Source organism: Otolemur garnettii, unplaced genomic scaffold (assembly GCF_000181295.1).
Source record: "Otolemur garnettii isolate 467f Iridium unplaced genomic scaffold, OtoGar3 scaffold00001, whole genome shotgun sequence".
NCBI lineage: Eukaryota > Metazoa > Chordata > Mammalia > Primates > Galagidae > Otolemur > Otolemur garnettii.
Genome location: NW_003852396.1, coordinates 26,334,115 through 26,357,380, shown reverse-complemented (window position 1 = coordinate 26,357,380; position 23,266 = coordinate 26,334,115). Strand labels below are relative to the sequence as shown.

At 39.7% G+C, this 23,266-nt stretch overlaps 1 protein-coding gene across 1 annotated transcript in view; it reads left to right on the top strand.

Annotated features, from left to right (window-relative positions):
* The window catches only part of UVRAG (UV radiation resistance associated), a 322,439-nt gene that overhangs the window by 282,087 nt on the left and 17,086 nt on the right, over positions 1-23,266 (top strand). The window contains exon 14 of the mRNA XM_003780887.2: positions 14,814-14,905. Coding sequence (XP_003780935.1) covers positions 14,814-14,905 — 92 coding nt within the window. The remainder of the gene's footprint in view (positions 1-14,813; positions 14,906-23,266) is intronic.

The window sequence follows — 23,266 nt, the reverse complement described above, 5'->3', positions numbered from 1 at the left end:
TTTATGGTAACAAGTCTTTCTACCCAAGAACAAGGTCTGAGTTTCCACTTATTAAAATCTTTTTTTATATCCCTCAATAGAATATTAAAGTTTTCTTCATATAGATCATGCCCTTTTGGAGATGCTTATTTAGATATTTTATCCTTGTTGCTCTTTAAAATGATACCAAGTAGCATTCTAATTCATTGTTCATTGTTATTGGTATGAAGGAAGATCAGTTGATTTGTGTTTTTAATTTTGTATTGAATTATCATATGGTTTGTGATGAGTTTTCACTCAGTTTTCTTGGATTTTCTAGATGCATAATCATGTCCATTAAAGAATTGCCAGTTTGGCTATTGTTTTCCAATGTGTATAGCATTTAACTCATTCTTTCTCACCTATCAAGTTAGTATTAACTGGTTACGGTAGTGGTGAACATCTGGCTTGTGATTTTTTGACTTATGGCTACTACACTTAACAGGATTATTATATATAGTATGTTGTGTTTTCCCAGTTTGATAAACAAGATCACTTAATACTGTGCTTTGCTTTAACCACCAAGGAATTTGTCCTGTTCCGAACTAATTATAATCTATGAAGAACAAAAATTCCGAAGTGGGGATTACAGTGGGATTACTCTTCAGTGTCTCTAACTCTCCCCCAAGAACTTGTAAATGAGCCACTGGGAAGTGTGTCCCAGCATGTGTTCAATATAATATTTGCTGACTAAAAACCCCTGTTGTGCCTGATGCATAGTAGATACACAAAAATGTTCACTGGAAGAGTTGGATGAAATTGTAGAAATGCTCTCCCCCTGTCTTCCCACGTCTAAATACTATCTGTCTGTCAAAGAGTGCTCAAGCCATGTTCTCCCCATAAAGTCACCCCTCATATTTTCAGGTAAAAGGTAGACAGAATCTTTCCCCCTGGATTAGTTTCCTATTGCTTTGTAACAATTTAACAGTTTAAACAGCACCCATTTTTATCTCACAGTTCCGTGGGTCAGAAGTCTGACCTACAGCAGATGGGCTCTGCTGGTTTCTCTGCTCAGAGTCTCACAAGGCCAAAATCAAGGTGTTGGCCAGACTAAGTTCTTATCTGGGGAGGCTCTTGGGAATGATCCACTTCTAAGCTCCTTTACATTTTTGGCAGAATTTAGTTTTTTGCAGCTGTAGGTCTGAGGTTCCCATTTACTTGCTGGTTTTCAGCCAGAGGCCTCTTTTTGCTCCTGAGAGGATATCCACATTTCTTCTTAGATGGCCCCTCCATCTCCAGACCAGTAATGTCCTTCAAACTCTTCTTATACTTCAAGTCTCTGATTTTTCATCTACTGCCAGCCAAGAAAACTTTTTTAAAGAGTTCATGTGATTAAATTAGGCTCATCCAAATAATCTCCTCCATTTACCTTAAAAATAAATAACCACAGAGTAACACCAGGAAGTGAAAGTCATGGGCGCCATCTTTAAATTTGGCCTACTCCCCTACCTTTTGTTTGTTTGTTTATTTAGGACAGAGTCTCATTCTTGGTAGCTCACAGCAACCTCAAACTCTTGGACTCAAGCAATCCTCTTGCCTCAGCCTCCCTGAGTAGCTGGGACTAAAGGCATCTGCAACAACATCCTGCTATTTTTAGAGACTGGTCTCGAACTCCTGAGCTCATGTGATTCTACCCCAGAATGCTAGAATTACAGGTGTAAGCCACCTCACCCAGCCTTACTCTACCCTTTGTACGCTCATAGAAGGTTGTACTTTCTTATAGGTTCACTTAGTTATCTCCATATTAAGAGGTAACCTCCTTTGGGGTAGTATTCATGGCTGAGTCATTTTGTGGTACCTCATCACACCTTGTGCACCCAGCAAGTAATAAGTATTTTGTACATATCAAATGAATTAATTGCTTTTTGTTGAATGAATTCTGAGATCAAACAATGATTAAAATCATTTCAAAATAAATTGTAGGAGCATCTATCCAGTGGGAGGAGCAATGTGCACTCTAAAGTTCATTGCTGTTTGGGGTATTTTTGTTTTTTTTCCAAATACATTAACTTATGATCAACCAGGGAGACCAAAGATTAGATTCATGGATTTGGACCTTATTATAATTCAAGGGAGGTCAGAAAAATCCTACCCAAAAAAACTTAAAAGACATGAAGTAGCCATTATAGTAAAATCAATATTTAAGGGAAGAATCATTAATAAGAGAAAAGAGTTTTCTTCTGGAAAACTGTGTTCCACTGAAGGCACTCATTACTAGATTCTTTAAGGGAAACTGGAGGAAGTTCAGAGGCTCTAGGGGTTAATTTACTAACAAAATTTAAAAGACCAAATATATATTGCTTAGCTCAACAGCAACTAAGTAGAGATGTAGCTATTGTCGGATTTCTGAAATCAAGAGAAGTAATTTCTCTGGTTGAAAAAATTTTTGAGAGTCTCTTTCATAAGTATTGAAATTAAATGAGGAATAAAAATCTTCTCAAAATAAAAAAAAAACAAAATAAAAATCTTCTCTGAGCAACTTGTAAGCAATATGTACGCTGTGTGCTGTGATATAAACACTCAGAATTGAATGGAGATCCCAACTTCTCTTTTTGCTACCTGGGAAATTTCAGGCAACTCCTTTGACCTTTTAAACTTTGTCATATGTAGAATGGGAATTATATCACCTGCCTTATAGGATTATTATGAAGATGAAATAACATAAGTAAACAGTTAAGTTCCATGTCTGACACAGATTGCAGGTGCTGCATTATCACCATTATTATTATCATTCACAGGTGGTTAAGATTTCAGAGTACTAGGGTTCAAACAGACCTGGGCTGCAAATTCGAACTCTACCATTTAACTCATTCTCTAAGTCAGTTTCTTCAATGACAAAAGCATTACAGTGAGGATTGAATGAAATAATACAGTGCTTGGTATAATTCCTGGCACATAACCAATCACTTAATAAACATGTTAGCAGCTGTAGAACTGTTTTCATTATCATTAACACCATCATTATTCTGCCAGAGAACCTGGCCCAAAGCCTAAACATATATTCAAGGCAGCACCCATAGCTCAGTGGGTAGGGCGCCAGCCACATAGACTGAGGTAGATGGGTTCGAAAATGGCCCTGGCCTGCTAATCAACAATGACAATTGCATCAAAAAAATAGCCAGGCATTGTGGCAGGTGTCTGTAATCCCAGCTATTCAGGAGGCTAAGGCAAGAGAATCGCTTAAGCCCAAGAGTTAGAATTTGCTGTGGCTACAGCACTCTACCAAGGGCAACATAGCAAGACTCTTGTCTCAAAAAAAAAAAAATTTTTTTTTTCAAATTATTTTCAGATTTCTCCTATTGTAAACAGAGTCATGTACATATCTCCATTTCTATGACCATCAACCCCACACACACAGTTCAATAGTTATTATTTGTTGAATAGAATTAAGTAATTTGTATTAATGGTCATGTCAGGTACTTGTCACTTTTTCATAGCTAGGAGATGCCATTATCTATGTTTCTTGTGTAATCAAATTTATAGCAACTAGTTTAAGTGCATTTTGTATTTCAATAAAACTGATATTTAGATTTATCTGAATTTTTATGAAGGAATTTCTGCAATTATAATAGCATTTTCATTTTGTCTTCTCCACACATAGAAAGTTTCTGTGACCCTTCACTGCATGTAGAATTTTCCTTTTTTCCTGAGACAGAGTCTCACTGTGTCGCCCTGGGTAAAGTACTGTGACATCACAGCTCATAGCAACCTCGAACTCCCAGGTTTGAGTAATTTTCTTACCTCAGCCTCCCTAGTAGCTGGGACTACAGATGCCCTCCTCCATGCCCAGCTAATTTTTCTATTTTTAGTGGAGATGGGGTTGCACTCTTGTCTGGCTGGTCTCAAACTTCTGAGCTCAAGCAATCCACTCACGTCGGCCTTCCAAAATGCTAGAACTACTGGCGTTAGCTACCACACCCAGCCACAATTTTATTATTGCAGTAAACAGAATGTACTTAGCTAGAGTAAACAGAAATGGCAGTAGAGAATTACTAATTAGAAGGTATTGAGATTAAGCAGAGAATATTAATCAGATGTAGTAAGTATTCATCACAGGTGGCTCCCATTTGTCCTTAAATAGCTCACTCACCACAACTGTGAGGGGGTCAGGAGAAGAGATACAGATGGCAAATAAGCATATGAAAAAATGCTCAATATTATTAGTCATTAAGGTTATGCTAATTAAAACCATAACGAGATACTACTACACAACTAGGAGTTGGGTAAAATTTTAAAGCTGACAGTATCAAATGCTGACCACAGTGCAGAGCTCCTGAAACTCTCATACACTGCTGCTGGGAATGCCAAATTGGATAGCCACTTTGGAAAACAGTTTAGCATTTTTAATTTTTTTAAATAAAGTTAAACATATCTGCCATTCATCCCAGCAGTTCCACACCTGGGTATTGGTACAAGAGAAACAAACATACAAATCCAAACAAAAACTTGTGCCCAAATATTTATAGTGCCTTAATTCATGAAAATCAAAATTGGAAACAACCCAAATATCCATCACCTAACATTTAGGTAAACAGTTTGTGGTAAATCCATACAGTAGAATACTCCTCAGCAATAAAAAGGAACAAACTAATCACACATGCAACAACCTGGATGAATCTCACATATGAAAAAAGGCAGACACAAGAGGCTATATTCACTATGATCCTATTTCTGCAATGTTTTGGAAAACTGCCTGTTCTATTAGACTGTAATCTTCATCTGAATGTGTGATTCTTTGCAGCAAGTCAAGTGAAAATGCTAAGTTTGATGAGTTTAGGTAGAGTAAGGTTTAGCTCTAAAGGGAATCAGGGGTCCAGATTGGGTCAAAGGTTAATGCAGGTGGATTGGGGTAATCAGCGCACACCAAACCCTCAACAGGAGGTCAGGGAGCAAAGGGTGGGCCTGCTGGACCTGCTGAACCGCACGAATATGTACACACATTTATCCACTCACAGAAACCATAGCCTCCAGAGAACATAAACCACCTTTAATGATCATCAATTAAAACTGATTGCAGTTGCTCCCAAAATTATGATTGACCTGCTTTTGACAAATTTCCAGTTCTGCTTTGCTTATCTACTTGTAATTTGGATTACTGACTCTGTTTAGCAGCTCACAAGGATTGGCAGTGATAGAGACTATGCTTATTGTTCAGGTTGACTCCAGAGTTGCGTGACTCTAACAGTGCTTCTAGTTGTTTTGTGGCCAATGTAAGGTTGTGAAGCAAAGGCACATCTTAAGTGAAATCTTTTTAGCTGGGTATGGTGGCTCACACCTGTAATCCTAGCACTCTGGAAGGCCAAGGCAGGTGGATTGCCTGAGCTCACAAGTTCGAGACCAGCCTAAGCCAGAGCAAGACTCCCCTCCCCATCTCTAAAAATAGCTGGGTATTGTTGTGGACACCGATAGTCTCAGCTACTTGGGAGGCTGAGGCAAGAAAATCACTTGAGCCCAAGAGTTTGAGGTTGCTGTGACATGCGACACCATGGCACTCTACCCAGGGCTATATAGTGAGACTCTGTCTCAAAAAAAAGAAAAGAAATGTTTTTAATATGACAGATGTTATAATGATAAGTTTGATTCAACTATAACCTGTACCTCTTAAATACAACAAAGTAACATATGTAAAGAAAAGAGCCTGGGGCTAGAACTCAGCAGACTTAGATTCTTGTCCCTGGACTCAACCTGTTACATAGGCCATTTAACCTCTCACTTAGCCTACAGGGTAAAATGATGCTTTCAAAGGTGCCATTCGGTTCTAATATTAATTCTGAGAGCAGTTGATAGTATGACTGAGAGACGATATACAAGAAGCTTTCCCATTTCTCAGACTTCAGAGCTTTTGGACTTGACTTTTTAGGCGGCAGACCTCAGAATGGTAGGCCTCAGCAGTGTCCAGTGTTTACGTTATATCTACTTTGGAAAAGACTGGCATGTGTTCATAGATGGGTTGGAAAAGTACTTAGTTTGTTCTCACAATCAGAGGCCCATCATCGAGTTTTTATATTTTTCCTTAGAGGTATATATTACAGTGACTCAATGTGTAAGATACAGAATTATTGCTTATATTAAATATTCTTTGGCTCTTCTACATCTTTGAAAGCGTTGTGTTTTCTTGTAGGAAGGCAGATTTTAATTTCGACATGGTGGTACCTTTTTTTTAAGCTCCTAATTTAGTTCTTTTCGTGTCTGTGAAACTTTAGTAGTATGTGAAAATGAATTGAAATATTGGTAACTGGTCCTACAGACGTTTTTGACTACATAAGCCAAAACTCTAAGTCTTTGATGCTTTATATGCGTTTTTAATTTCTTGTTTTCAATTCCTCCAGACCAGTTCTCTTTGTAGTCAAATTCATTGTAATCCCATCACGAAAGTGTTGATCTTTTAGTAACCTTTATTGAAGTATTGTATTAATCCACATTCCCTCACGGTAACAGACGGTTTGTATCAAACATATCCTGCAGCTCAGTTCGAGCCCCATATGGAACTAATAAGCCACGCAGTAAGTGGCCTTGTGTAGATAAATGTAGTTTGGAAGACAGAGAGAGAGAGAGACAGAAAGAGAGTGAATGTGTGTATGTTGTCTAAACTGAATTTCCTCTCTGCCAAAACCTAAATGACAGAATGATTCCTGAACCCCCAGAGTCTTTCCTGGCCTGGAAAAACTGTGTGTAAAAAATAAAAATAAAATTGAGCACTTTGATATTAAATTAGACCTCTCAGCTCAATGAAGGATGCTCACTGAGTACGAGAACTGAGGATTTATTTCTCAAAAGTACAATCAAACTGTATTTTCAAATACGATCTCCAGAACTGTACATGATCTTACCTCATCAATGGAGCAGCATTTATAAAGTGCATGCACTAGTTAATTCCAACTGCAAGAGCTCTGACATCATAGTTGATCTGTCTTACTTGGTGAAACTCAAAGTGATTATATAGTGATTTGGGATGAAACCAGCACATAGCTTTGGAAAAATACTATACAGGGTGGCCATAAAGTTTGTATGCAATTTTAAATAGTTCTAACTAAATGCACATGAAAAAATAAAATAAATTGCACATGAACTTATGGCCACCCTGTATTTTTATACAAAAAGGAGGTGTAGGAGAGGAAAACTGGGAGAAGATAGATAATGGAATTGGTGAGGCTGTAGTTGTGTGCTGGCAACTTATAAATGTACTCTTTGCTCTGGTTTTCTTTATCTTTGCTTGCTCCAGTAACTTCATATAAAGCCAAATCTTCCTGGTTATTTTAGTGTATGGATTTTCTTCTGTTAGTAGACAATGCCATTAGTTAATTTTTCCAGGGAAACTACTGAACTTTGTTTCCCCACACACACTTCCTGTCTAATTTAATATTATATCTATTAATTTAATATTATATCTATATGTAGTTTTCACCTTTGTTGCCTACTAGCCATAGAGTTGAACAGAAATTTAATTGCCCCCTGGAGTTTTAAACCAATAAGTATAAATCTGAAATTCAAGCTAATTGAAACCAAAATTCTGCTGAAAAACTATTTAGACTCTTTGGGTGGTGGCGCAGTAGGAAGTTGTTACAAAAGGTGTTTATTTCAGAGGCTAATTGGAGGCAGTTAGACCCACAGCAATATTTTACTTGCCTGGGCTTCTTGGCCTCTGCTTTCCCAAATCAGAAGTGAAAACAGAAGGAGCCATAATGTTTAGGGAAGTGCAGTATTGATAGTAGTTATTGATAGTAGTCAAGTTTATTAGAGAAAGTCCATGTTTTAACCCATCCGTCATAGCTGCTTCTGCAGTTTTCTCATTCCCTCTCTTGCTTGAACCCTGGAGTAGGTTCTTACTGCTGACAAGACAAAACTCTTCAGCTTAGTGCTCTAGGCCCGTGACAGTGTTAATGACCGTCCTCTGAAAGGCCTCATAGGCTTCCACTCTCTATAAAAATTCTAACTGAACTCCTACAGAGGTCTTATGAGATAAATATTGTTGGTGTTGTTTTAGAGATAAGGCACAGATTGGTTATGTAATGTGCCCAAGTTTACATACATTACGTGGTGAGTCCAGGCTTGTCAGCCCAAAGAGTGAGCTGATTCACATTGCCTAGCCTAGTGGACGCTCAGTAAATATCTGTTGAATGGATGAATGAATGAATGGGGCATGTAGGAACTTAGTAAATGGAGTTTTCTCCAAAGATAGTTTTCTCTATCCTTGTCCTTTGCTTCTTGGCCTGATTCCTTCTTTTCCTTCCCATTTTTATTAATACCTTATCAGGGTGTTAACTTGCTAGTGGTTTCTTTAATTTTTTTTTCTTTATTTCAGACTAATATGAGGGTACAAACGATTAGGTTGCAGTGTTTGCATCTGTTAGGTGAGGTCCCTATTGTAGTTTATCTCATACCCAGGAGGTTTTCCATGTACCCTTACTTTGTGCCTGTTAGGAAGGAACGCACCAATTTCCTTCCCCTCTCCTCCCAACTTGAATTGAACTGAGATTTTCCTTGTGTGGGTATGTATTAGTTCATCTCCTGTCTCCATATTAGTATTGAGTACATTGAATACTTGCTTTTCCATTCTTATGATACTTTACTAAGAAGAACGTGTTTCAACTCCATCTAGGTTAGTACAAAAGGTGTACAGTTTCTTAATTTAAAAATTTTGAAATTATTTGACTAGCCCAAGCAAGCAAGGAGGGAATTTGCATGGCCATTCAGCAAACTGGGTATATCACCCAAGTCTCCTGACCACTCACGTATTAGTCTCTCCATTTTACTGTGTAATTATTTCAAAGATATTGGCATGTGTAATTGTTTATCACTACCTCTATGGAGTGCTTGCAGTCAGAAGCTTAACAAAAATTAACATTTAAAAAATGAACTTAAGATTTTCCCCTTGATTTAAAGTAACTCTTTTCTTTTTTCTTTTTTCCTGATTCCCATTCTAATTAGTTAAGTCATAAGCCATCATTGAGCACCAGTTGTATGGCCAGCCTAATGGTAGGTGCTATGATGATGATGATTTAGAGACAGAGTACTAATAATGATAACAGGGGCTCAGAGCCTATAACTCAAGTGGCTAAGGTGCCAGCCACATACACCTAAGGTGGCGGATTCGAATCCAACCCGGGCCCGCCAAACAACAATGATGGCTGCAACCAAAAATAGCCAGGCGTTGTGGCCGGGCACCTGTGGTCCCAACTACTTGGGAGGCTGAAGCAGGAGACTCACTTGAGCCCAGGAGTTGGAGGTTTCTGTGAGCAATGATGCCACGGCACTCTACCCAGGGGGACAGCTTGAGGCTCTGTCTCAAAAAAAAAAAAAAAACACCATTATATAGTATATAAAAGAGACTTTATCATTAAATGATTTGAATATACTCATTGATGTCACCTCCCTACTGAAATGCTACTAATGAAGATAATTTAAAAATCGTAAAAGCGGGCAGCACTTATTGCTCAGTGGGTAGGGGGCCAGCCCCATATACCAAGGGTAGCAGGTTCAAGCCCAGCCCTGGCCAAACTGCAACAAAAAAGTAGCCGGGCATTGTGGCGGGCACCTATAGTCCCAGCTACTCGGAAGGCTGAGTCAAGAGAATCGCCTAAGCCCAAGAGCTGGAGGTTGCTGTGAGCTGTGATGCCACAGCACTGTACCAAGGGTGATAAAGTGAGACTCTGTCTCTAAAAAAATAATAAAAATAAAAATCGTAAAAGCACAATGATAAAAAGAACAGAAGAAACAAGACCCGGTAATCATAATGACAAAATTTTAGAAAATTACATGTAAATAAATGAATAATATACTAACTTGGATATATATACTGACCTTTTGTTGTAGCATCAAAAAAAATAGCTGAGCGGGGCAGCGCCTCTGGCTCAAAGGAGTAGGGCGCCAGCCACATATGCCAGAGGTGACAGGTTCAAACCCATCCCTGGCCAAAAGTTGCAAAAAAAAAAAAAAAAAATGGCTGAGCGTTGTGGCAGATGTCTATAGTTCCAACTACTTGGGAGGCTGAAGCAAGAGAATCACTTAAGCCCAAGAGATTGAGATTGCTGTGAGCTGTGATGCCATGGCACTCGACTGAGGATGGCATAGTGAGACTCCATCTCAAAATAAATAAATAAATAGAAATAGAAAAACTAGCTAGGCATTCTGGCAGGCACCTGTAGTTCCAGCTACTTGGAAGGCCGAGGTAAGAGGATCGCTCAAGCCCAAAAGTGAGCTATGATGACGCCATGGTACTCTACCCAGAACGACAAAATGAGACTCTGTCTCAAAAAAAAAAAAAGGAAAAAAAGAAGCAAACCCAGAGGTACCAGAAAATGAAGGAGGAGGAGGAGATGATAATAATAGTAGTATAAGGAAACTATCAAAATTAAGTAATAAGCATTTTCATATTGAAGGGACTCACTAAGTGCCCAGCCCAGTAAATAAAAAGAGACCCAAAAGAAGGCTTATCACTGAAATTTTAGAATACTGAGATTAGAGAAGAAAATTCTAAAAACTTGCAGAGAAGAATCAGCTCACATATAAAGGACCAGGAATCAGAATCTTATTTGATTTCTCAATTGGTTTCCCAATTGCCATGTGCAGAGTTAAATCACAGTGAAGCAATACTTTGGAAATAGCTAAGGAAAATTATTTTCAGCCTTGAATTCTTTCCCCAGGCAAACTATCATTCAAGTGTAAGAATAAAGATATTTTCAGATATTTAAGGTGTCAAAAAAGTTACTTCCCATGCTACTTTTTCCCAGAAAGATATTATAGGATATGCTCCACCAAGATGAGGCAGTAAATCAAGAAAGAAGACGTGAGATCTAGGTAAAAACAGTCTCAGCACAGGAGAGAAGTGAGTAAAATTTCCAGGATGGTGGTGAAGATAGCCGTGCAGCATACCAAACTATCAGCCAATTCAGACTGGAGCAAAGGGAGGCAGCTTCGGGGGACACATCTTTAAGGGGAAAGTAGACTTGACTCATTATATGGTATATTCAGTTAAATTGAGAAGGGTTTTAAGGTTTTGTTAGAGTTTGGGGAGTACTGGTGATAGGTACATAGAAAAACTCAAGAGGTAGTAGGAAAAAAAGAGTAAACTACTTCTAGAAAAACAAGCAAAATAAACAAAATACAGGAAAGGAATAGTACGTTACATGGCTTGGCAGTAAACAGTATTTACATAGGGGTAAAGAGGTAAATGCTAAATCTTGAATTGACAAAACATGAGACATTAAATATACTGAGAGGATGAAGAGGGGAAGTGGGGGGGAAGGTAAAGAGTCAAGGTCTCATATGCTTTAATGAAAAGCCAGTAGATCACATATAGAAGAGGGGATAAAATGTTTATGTGAGAGAGGAGTGGTATAAGAGAATTAAATTCTCATCTTGCATGGTAGAAATATGGTAGATGGTGTCTAAAATGGAAAGGGTGATAGGAAAATTAATATAAGCATATTATTTAGAAATGTGATGCTAAAGAAGAAACAGCTGACAGTGGTGCTGCCACAGAAGAGCAGAGAACTGCTGTTTTTTCTTTATAAACCTTATAGTGGGGCAGCGCCTGTGGCTCAGCGGGTAGGGTGCTGGCCCCATATACTGAAGGTGGTGGGTTCGAACCCGGCCCCAACCAGCTAAAACAGCAGTGACAACTGCATGAAAAAATAGCTGGGCGTTGTGGTGGGCGCCTGTAGTCCCAGCTACTTAGGAGGCTGAGGCAAGAGAATCGCCTAAGCCCAACAGTTGGAGGTTGCTGTGAGCTGTGACACAACAGCACTCTACCAAGGGCAACAAAGTGAGACTCTGGCTCAAGAAAACAAACCTTGTAGTGGTTTAGACTTATTAAATAGTACTGGTACTATTAATAAAAATAACATATCTATGCATATATATATATATATATATATAACGTATGCATTACTTTTTCATTTCTCTGTTTGGAGAATTTAAAGGGTGATATGGTAAAATTTAGGGCTGTGATTAAAGAGGTTCTAGCCTTGGCTTTGTCCCTCTGTGACTTTAGGCAGGACACTTGCCTTCAGGAGTTTCTTCCCTTATAAAAGGAAGAAGGTTGGAGAAAAATGATCTCTAGCGTCTCTGTAAGCTATAAAATTATAAGAGTCTATGATTAAAAAAATAATAGTGCAATGCAGCAAATGAAGAGTTAAGATTTGGGTGGAGACTTGAAATTTCCACATTTTCCTTTTTTGGTTGAAGTCAGACTTGGAGAAAAATGTTCACTGTGGTCTCTGAAAAGAATTCAACACCCACCTTCCAGTGTGCAGTCTGGGGCAGGCAATTGTCTATGTACTGGCTCAGACACATACAGTTTGGTGGGGTTTCAGTATGGTTTTTTTGATATTTAATATTTTTCAGTATGAATCACAGGTGAAATTTCCATGCCATGTGTAAACAATTTTACTTTTTTATTGAAACAATGAATTCAGGAATGTCATATTGGGATATCAGCCATTTTGCTTTTATCAATGTATGGAAAAAATGTGTTTATGTTAATACAAGAAATGATGTCATTTCATATGGGGTAGATCTTACAATTCAAGGTCAGCAAATCTCAGGAGGTGATTTAGGTCACCAAGCTAGGTTTGAAAAAGGAAAAGAATATTTTCCCTCTGTCTTCTCAAATACTGTTCTAAGTTTTCTTAGACTTTGGAGTAGGTGGTGGAGTACTGGGGTTTCTGAGAAGGAAACCCTGGCTAATGATATCTTTGCCATTGAACCATGTGGCCCTAGAGATTTACTTTGCCTTTCTGGGCTTCAGTTTCTTCATCTACAAAAGGAAAGGGATTGGCTTAAATATTCAAGATATTCAGTTTTAACATTGTATGTTTCTACTTCCAGACTTTATGTGTGTTTTCACTCAGATCATTCCTGAGACCTGTTAAGTTTGGAGTTTTTCTTTAAAAGCTTGGTATCAGTGAGAAAGAACTCTTTCTCTGTTAAATGTCACTCACAGAAAAATCACTTGAATTCTACATTCAAACCAAAGAAAACTTACTCTTTTTTGTTTGTACTGGTTTTATTTTTTAAGAATGAAAAACTTTTTTTTTTTTCTTGAGACAGAGTCTCACTATGTCGCCTTGGGTAGAATGCCATGGCATCACAGCTCACAGCAACCTCAAACTCTTGGGCTTAACCGATTCTCTTGCCTCAGCCTCCCAAGTAGCTGGGACTATGGGCGCCCACCACAACACCCAACTATTTTTTTGTTGTAGTTGTCATTGTTTAGCTGGCCCGGGCCAGATTCGAACCTGCCAGCCTCAGTGTACGTGGCTGGCACCGTAACCACTGTGCTACCAGCGCTGAGCCCGAGAAAGAAAAACATTTAAAAGTTTGCCTGAGCCACCCTTAAGTTTAAGTGCTGAAAAACTGATAGTCCTTCATATGTGTGCAGTATATAGTTTGTAAACTTTCTTCATATACAGAGGGTACCAAAAAATGTATACACATTTTAAGAAAGGAAAAACTTATATTAAAATAATACTCAAGTCACATTTGACTTCTGAAATTACAAGAGGTGCTCAAACGTGACTTATATTCCTCTTTTGTTATTGGTATATTTTGAGTTTTGCAATTTTAATACTATTTTTTTCTTTCCCAAAATGTGTACACGTTTTGGCACCCTTGGTATATTATGTCATTTGGAAAACACATCTTTTCAGGGCGATGTTGTCCGCTTACAGTGTACTCGATGTGAGAATGAGCATGCGTATAAAGGCGCACACCTACTTCCCTCGGTTCTCCGTGGTGGCCAGTTAAGGAAGCCAATGGTGTATCAGAGACACCGTGAAAGGAGGTAAAGAATGGACACATGAAAACCATTTAGCAAGTTATGCAAATTACACAGAAGGACACTTAATTTTAGAAAATTGGCCCTGGCAGAAATAAGTCAAACAAAGGGCAGATCTAACCCATAAGCCGGTGGTTTCCTTTACTGGCTCTCCAGCTGTGTGCTGTGGTTTAGATGAAGAGGAAAGGTGGAGACCCAAGAGAAACAGAGAGTACAGCCTCTGTCAAAAGCATCCTGCTATTTTTTTTTTTTGAGACAGAGTCTTACTTTGTCACATGGTAGAGTGCTGTCGTGTCATAGCTCACAGCAACCTCAAACTCTTGGGCTTAAGAGATCTTCTTGCCTCAGTTTTTCATTTTTAGTAGAGATGAAGTCTCATTCTTGCTCAGGCCGGTCTCAAACTCGTGAGCTCAGGTGATTCACCTGCCTCAGCTTCCTAGAGGGCTTGGATTACAGGCATGAGTCACTGTGCCTGGCCTATTTATTTTTTAACAGTGTTGACTAAGCACCAGCACTATGCCAGATGCTGTTGGAATCAGCAATGAATATAAGATGGTCCTTACCCTTGTTTACACAAAGAGAAAGGACCAGTAAAGAAAGGGAAGCTGCCAATATCTAAAATGAAATACTAGTTTTATGGTGTATGTCCTTGGGATTGGCTTTAGCAAACCCTATCAGAGTCTAGGAATAGCAAAGAAGAGTAAATACAGGGGTCTTTGAAATATCCTGATTCCACAGTTGGTCATTCCTACTCTTCTCCAAGTTTAGAGGGGCAAAGGAGCGGTAAATGAGGCTGCTTTTAAAACCATCTCATCTGGTAAATGTATGTGCATGTTTACACATGCTCATCCATACATCAGACACCTACGAAGTAGATGACACAATGTGATTGATAACGAGATTATACATTTACTTTCCTCTTACAGAGTTCAAAACCAACTTGTTTTTAGTGCTTTTTCTGAAGCATTGCCTATAATCTGCCAAAATTTCCTATAATTCTCTTCTCTTGCTTTTGCAGCTAAGATACCAACATGGACTAGGGACTCCAGACTTGAGGCAAACCCTTCCTAACCTGAAGAACTTCATGGAGCATGGATTGATGGTCAGGTGGTGAGTACCTGTATCCCTGATTACTAGGAACTATAATGTGGATAATGATCCTGAAAATCTTTCCTGACTTCGACATTGCTCCACACTTCCCTCAGGGTTTTCTTCTATAATAAGATATCTGAAGAAAAGGAACAGCAACCATCATACATAGGTAGATCCATGCTCCAGTCTGGCAAAGGACAATGAGCCACCCTTAGAAGGAGGAGGGCTTAGGGCTCTTTGTGTGAACTTTGGAAGGTTGGCTGAGCAGGGAATCCTTGAGTACATTGCTGAGACAGAGACTGGAGGACGGTCAATATGATTCATGGAAGGGGCACCTGGAGCCCTTAGAACTTCTCCAAAGAAGCAGCAAATAGAATGGGCATAGAGATGGCTCTTATCTGGGCATAGAGAATGGGCAATAGATCATTGGCTTTTCAGACAAGGGAGGAGGAAGCAGACAAAGATAGGTCAGGTTGTCAGAACCTAGTCTGAGACCGGGGGCTACGTTCTAAGATGTTTCTTAGGTTTGATGTCGGTGCCTGTTTTACCAGGCGGACAAGCTGTGTTTAAAGTGCTTTACTGGGCTAGATATGACCCTTTTAAAAAGAGAAGAGGAGAGGAGAAATCTGATACAAAGGAGGCTTTATATTGATTCATTTGACTTAAATAAATGGAAATCTGTTGGCTATAGGCATTTAATAATTTTTGAAGTTTGAATTCTTGAGCGATGGGCAATAACCTACAAAATCAAGTGAAGGGAAAGCAGGCCTTTAGAGTTAGACAAGGGTGGGCAGAGGTGGGCCGGGGACTGCCTCTGATCACAGGTCTTTTCTGATGTACTAGCTGGATTTGAAGCCTCTGAAATTTGATTTCCTTATCCATAATCTCTGCCCAGCTCATCTCTCCCATTTGTTGTGAAAATGAAATTAGATGTTAGATGGAAAAACTGCTTTTGAGGAGAGAGGTACAATCTTGGCTTCATTTTCTTTTGTGTAAGGATGGACCTTGACGATAATAAGAAAATGTTATCCATAATCAGTCTTTACCTTGACTGTTTTGATTTTTGTCCCTACGAGATCCTCAAAATGGCAAGTTCAAGAAGTCTAATCTTACACAGGACACCTGTTAATCAACTACACGCTTGCTTAAAGAATTCTACTCAAAATACCGAAGAAATTATCAAAGCTGGGTATTGGGCCTGGATGCCTTAGGGAAGACAGGAGAGGAATTGAGGTTTAATGTAAGATGATAATAATAAAGGTGAGCTGGCAAACATTTATTTAGCACTCTGTCTTTGTGAAGCTCTGTGATAGGGGCTCTGGAGGGTAGCAAGAGGTATAAGGCTCAAGCTCTGCCCTCAGGGATTTGTGGTGTAGTTGGACACAAAGCATTCATGAAAAGTTATCTAACACGAACAGTAAATAACCTAAAATAGCGAAAAAAGAGGCAACCCACACTACCTGATTAATCACTAAATGTATTTTGCTGGGTATGGATAGCAAATTGTCCCTGTATCATTTATTGAAGGGCCTGTCTTTTCTCCACTAACTGAGACTACCATCTCTTTCATATACCAACTTCCTTTCCAGTCTCCTTCTTCTCCATCTTATTTGTCTATCCATGGGCTAGTACCACATTTTATATTATAAAATGTCATTTCTCTAAACCTTGTTGAGGTTTGAGGATGCCCAATAAATAGCAACCCTCTTCCTCCTGACATTTGGGACTATTTGAGAGTGATTATACAAGAAATGGACCAATACAAATCAAAATGTCAGTTTTACTACTGATAAAGGTGCTTGGAAAATGTGGCTTAAGATCTGTAATAAAAAGGGCTTGCAATGATACCACTCAAAATGCAACTTAACCCTCCTAATCAGAATGTGGAACTGGAGAGTCACAGGCTGTTTGTCCTGACAGGGGCAGGCCCTTACTACCTTGGCAGAGAGTGATCAGGTGATTCCTGCAGGCACCCAGACAGGGCGGAGCCAGAAACACAGTACCCAGCTTCTATTTTGCCCTCTGGATTCACTGGTCAGAAAAGTCCCTTCTCCTCTGAAAAAGAGAGAGAGAGGATGGAAAGAGCCAAGGGTATTATTCCTAAGCCATATTCCTTCATAGGAGGGGGAAAGCAAGACACTGACTGATATCTGGTAGGGAGAAGCCTATTTAAGGTTCTTCTTGAAAACACTTGACTTTTCTTGACTTGTAAATCTTACTTACATGATTTGACAGCTTTATGATATTGAGTCTCCCTACCTATAAATGTGGTATGTATTTGGTTCCTTTTCTGTTAACATCAGTGAAGTTTTCAAATTTTCTTCATGAAGGTCTTTTGCATTTTTATTAGATATACTTGGTCCTAGTAGCTTACAGTTCTGCTTACAGTTTTTATTTTTTAATGAATGATTGTGGAGTTTCTATTTTTATAAGTTACATTATTTTTTCTTGTCTTATTATGTTTTGTTTTGTTCTTTGAGACAGAGTCTCACTCTATTACTCTGGGTAGGGTGCTGTGGCATCATAACTCACAGCAACCTCAGTCTCTTGGGCTCAAGAGATCCTCTTGCCTCAGCCTCCAGAGTAACTGAGACTACAGTGTCCGCCATAACACTCAGCTAGTTTTTCTGTTTTTAGCTGAGGCAAGGTTTCACTCTTGCTCAGGCTGGTCTCAAATTCATGAGCTCAAGTAATTCACCCACTTCAGCCTCTGAGAGTGCTAGGATTACAGGTGTTCATATTATGTTTTATTATGGAATAGGAACAGTGATAGTAGGTATCCTTTTCTTATTCTGGTCTTGCAGGGTATTAGGAACACCTTTTGGCTCTATGTCACATTGGAAGAAGGTTTGTCTTGGGGCCAGGCACAATGGCTCACGCCTTTAATCCCAGCATTTGGGAGGCCCAAGCAGGTGGATTGCCTGAGCTCACAAGTTCAAGACTAGCCTGAGCCAGAGCGAGACTCCGTCTCTAAAAATAGCAGGTGCTGTGGTGGGCACCTGTATTCCCAGCTACTCAGGAGGCTGAGGCAAGAGAATCACTTAAACCCAAGAGTTTGAAGTTGCTGTTATCTATGATACCACAGCACCTAACCAAGGGCAACAAAGTGAAACTCTATAAAAAACAAAACAAAAAAAATTGTCTTGGGGCACAAATTTTATATACAAACACTAACCAAAGATGATGAGAGGAAAAAAAACTCATGTATAATTTTTGTGGTATCTGCCACCACAGATAAGAAAAAAGTCTTCACATGATCCACATTCAGCCTGTGGGCCACAGGTTGGACACCCTGCAAGAGAAACCTTTTGACCTTTTCACCATTAAGTGTTATACTTATTGCAGGTTTGGGCAGATATCCTTCATCAGCAAAAGAAATATTGTTTCTATTTCCAGCTTACTAAGAGTTGTTTTTTAATCATGAATGTATATATTTAGAATTTATCAAATACTTATTCTGAATCTACTGTTAAAATACTGTATTTTTCTCCTTTAACATGGTAATGTATTAATATTAATACATTCTCTAACATTAAGCCATCTTTGCCTCCTAGTATACACTCTACTTAGTCACGTATTATTTTTTCTATATTATGGATTGATTTGCTAATTTTTATATGTGTATATCTGCAAACTGAAATGACACTGGCCTATAATTTTTTTCTCATTAAATCCTTCATGATTGTGGTTATAATATGACCAAACATGATGAGGTTGTAAATAAAATAAATTGAGTGTCATTCCCTTTTCCATTCTCTAGAACAGTTTGTATAAGATAGGAATTATTTATATCTTGAAGGTCTGATAGAACTTAGCGAAAACCTAGTGTTTTTGTTTGTTGAGGGGAAAGTGCGGATTTTTAACTACTGATTTAATTTCTATAATGATTATAGGTCTGTATATGTCTTTCCAATTCCTCCTTAACTCACTCCAGCCTGATTTTTAGTTCTATCAGTACACTGAAGTTCCTTTTATCTAGCCATGTATCTCCCAAATTCTAAACATAGACCCAAACCCAAGGGTCACTTTTGTATCCTCATCCTATTCAGCATCTCAGTATCATTTGGCCTTGCTGGCCTTTCCTACCTTCTTGAAATACTCCATGGTACTGTCCTCTCCTGGCTCTCTCCTTCTGTCTACCCTTTCTCTGTTTTGTATTTTCCTCCTCCTTTACTTAATCATTAAATATTAGAGTTCTCTCCATGGTCCCATCTTTGGTTCTCCTCTCCTTTTCTCTCTCTACTTTCTTCATAGGTATTCTTTTTCATTCCCATAGTTTTTGTTTGTTTGTTTGTTTGTTTTTGCAGTTTTTTGGCCAGGGGTTAGGTTTGAACCCATCACCTCTGGCATATGGGGCCAATGCCCTACTCTTTTGAGCCACAGGTGCTATCCTCATTCCCATAGTTTTGAAAACCGTGTACAATAGAACTTCCATACTTGACCGCCTCTTTAAGTTGACCTAATTTTCTAGACCGGACATGCACCGTATGCATATATCAGTACAGTAGGCCCAGTTCTGATGTTGACCACCTCTGTATGTTGACATATCTTAGCTGATCAACTTACAGAGGTTCTAATGTGTATGCTTATCACTCCCAGTGTTTTGTTTCTAGTAAACCCTCTCCTGCAGACTCTGGATAGCCGGACACCTGCTTGAAACTGGCCCTCATGGTATCACAGGCACCTCAGCCTTGACATAATGTAAAACTGTCCTTCCATTCATCTTCTTCCTCTCAGCACATGGCATCTTACCTACTGAGATGCTCAAACCAGGGAATCATCCCTGACTGCCTTTTTCACTCCCTCCTCCTGTTATGGAATAGGAGCAGTGACAGTGGATATCCTTTTCCAGATCTAAACTAATTCACCAGCAAACCCTGTCTTCACTACATGCAAAGTATATATTAATCTGACCGCTTGCCACCTTGCCACCTACTTCAAGCCTCCACCTTTTCTTACCTAGACAGCTGTATCCTTATAATTTGCTCCTGATTTCACTCCTGTCCTGCCACTTGCTCGTAGTAGCCAGAGTGATCTTTTTAAATTTTAGCTGTATCTTAATCACTCTCTAGCTTCCATGGGTAGAATAAAATCCAGGTTCTCTTCCATGGACTCCCTGGCTCATCTTAACCACTCCTTCTCCATTCTCCCATACTGTTGCTCCTCTGGCCTCTGTGCAGTTATGTAAATAAGCTCTTTCTTGCCACCATCCTCACTCATCTCCTCTTGTAGAGGAGAAAAGGCACGACAGCTTTTATTGGCAAAGAATAGACCACCTTGGCTGGAATGCACATTTATTTTAGGAATGAGGAGAATCTGGGTTTTGTGGTTCTTTGCCCATCCTTTTTAAGAAAAGAATATAAAATTCCAAATGTAATATTAGAAAAAATATTTAGACTGAGAAAGAAACCTTAACAAAATTACTAGAACTTTTAGAGATTAGGTCCCTCTCTTCTGAGATCTCTTTACACAATTTAGCCAAAATGTTTACATTGAAATGCTTCCTCATTGCAACCCAATTGTCTTTTCCTTCCTAAGACACTGTAATTTCTAACAACTCTGAGTCCAAGGGACAGAGAAATTCAATGACTTTCCGGGCCTGGTTGACCCATGAACCTGTAGTAATAAACTAGAATCGAGGTCTCGGGGCAGTGACGTAGCAAAACCCATTAAGCTCCAAACTCATTCATTTCTGGAGTGCCCCCCTGTGCCAGCTGTGCCAAGCGCATTAACACTTTATGGCACTCTAATGAAAAATAGGTTCCTAAGATAGATGCAAAGTACTGCAAAATGAATGCTACATAATGGTTCCAAGTGAGGACCGGGGCAGGAAGCCAGGCTGGAAATCACAAAGCTAAACAAAGCCGGAACAAGCACTTTCAGCCTCAGAGGAAATCTGAGAATTTCCGAGAGCAACCGTGGAATGAGGAGTTACCTCCCAAGCCTGTGCTCCACGGGGCAAAGGGTAAAAAAACTCAGCGTTCCTAAGGGAGGCTTTTTACATCTTTTGTAAAAGAAAACACTTCCATTTTCCGTGGGTTGTTAGCATTCACAGATTGGTCCCTGTGGAAGCAGATTGCTGTGTGTCCTTTTGGTGTTGAGGATTTCAAACCAGCTGAGAGTTAGTGCATTCACTGAACTCCTCCCCTTGCCGGCATCAAAGTTATGTGATAGTTTGTTTTATTTTGTCAAAAAAAGATTGTGCTACGATTAATCCTAAAATGAACCCCTTTTTCCTCATGAGCATGGTTGCATGGCACACACTTCTCAGTAATTTTTGCCGGCTCTTTCCAAGAAGAAGTCCCCATTTTCTCATGCTAGGAACACAAACCCAGTCACAACTGCCAAGCAGCATAATTTTGAAAAGCAGAATTTCCGCTCAGAGGCTGTGTTCTTGAAAACTTTGCTTAAAAATCACCAGAATGCCATTTAAACATTCCATTTTTCTTTCTTTTACTACTGACTATAAAGTGGTCCCAGGCTCACATTGAGACACACACACACAGAGCTGATGCTGGTGCTGAGTTATGGTCAGAGAAGAATGTGCGTGCAAGCTGCTGCTTGATGGCTGTCGGTAAGACGATAATTTAGAGCTGAGTTGAAGAGATTGTGTGCTGTGGCTGCTGTGAATGGGCTGTGTGATGAAGCCACAGGGTCCAGGTCCCAAGACAATGTCTCAGTAATGTCTCTGCTCCTCTCTCCCACCCTGCCTCCACTGACCCCAAGACAACACTCGCCACATTTCTTTCTTTCTTTCTTTTTTTTTTTTTTGAGACAAAGTCACCCTCAGTAGAGTGCTGTAGCATCATAGCTCACAGCAACCTCAAACTCCTGGGCTTAAGTGATTCTCTTGCCTCAGCCTCCCAAGTAGCTGGGACTACAAGCACCCACTACAACACCCAGCTATTTTGTTGTTGTAGTTGTCATTGTTGTTTAGCTGGCCCAGGCCGGGTTCAAACCTGCCAGCCTTGGTGTACGTGGCTGGCACCGTAACCACTGTGCTACAGGTGCCGAGCCATTGCTCACATTTCCGACCTTAGTTCTTTACCCTGACAAGTTCCCACTACCCAGAATAGCCCACCCCTTCCTCCACCTTACCCAAGTATTATTCTAGCTTCAAGATCCAGCTCACATCCTAGCTCAGTCCACTCACTCAACAGCACAGTGGCAGATAGAAATACGTATTCCCTCAGTACCTTAGATTCACTTTTACTGCCAAGTCTTCCCCCCTAGGCTTTGGAGCAGCTTGAGATTGGAGACTACATCTCTCTCTTCTTTTTTTTTTTTTGCAATTTTTGGCCAGGGCTGGGTTTGAACCCACCACCTCAGGCATATGGGGCCGGTGCCTTACTCCTTTGAGCCACAGGCACCACCGCACCTCTCTCTTTTATGGTCCCAGCCTGGCATTAGAGACAGCCATCTGTCCTGTTCTGTCTAGTCTTATAATGTGTTCCTTGAACTTGCATTCAAGGAGCTGATAGCTTAATCAAAGCAATGAAACGGGAACAGACAGTATATAAAAGAAAATGGAAAGCACAAAGTGCCGCAAGAAAGGCAGATGAGTTACTTCAACACTGAGAGGAAGCCGTTTACTTCCTCCGGGGAGGCTGTGGACGAGCCTTCACTAAAAAGATAGTTTTTGTGTGGACCTGAAACAGAATAATTTAGACATGTGAGGATGGGGTAAGAGGGCAGAGTAGGTTAAGAAACAGTGGCCCAGTTAGGTCGAAAGGGCATAAACTATGACTTTGAAGACCAGCACCACCACTTACTGACTCTGTGACCTCACCCAAGTTTAAGCTGTCAGCCTGAATGCCTTTGTCTATAGCACGAGGATATCAGTGCTTGCCTGATGCTTTACATATGGATTAAATATGTAAGTACCTAGCATACCAGCTGGCACTTAGTAATTCTTAATTAATCGTAGCTATTATTTTAAATATGTAATGAATAAGTGAATTGTTACTGTCTCCGTATTTTAAAAATCAAATCCATTCTTTATTATAGGTATTTTGTTTTTCCTTTAAAATGTGCAGCCATCTTATTAGGATATGGTCCTTGTTTGCATTTGTAAGTGATGGCTCATGTTCTTGTCTATTGATAATATAGGAGCTTCTCTCTCTTCCTCTTATTTTCCTCGAGTTCTCTATAAGACCCTTCTAAAGCCTTAGAGATAAGCACACCCCAGGATATTTTTATTTAGGCTTGCAAAAACACTGTGAGGGGAGCCAGGCAAGAATAATGGTCACTGTTTTACAGATTAGAAAACTGAGACTCGGCTCGACGCCTGTGGCTCAAGCGGCTAAGGCGCCAGCCACATACACCTAAGGTGGCGGGTTCAAATCCCCAGCCCGGGCCCGCCAAACAACAATGATGGCT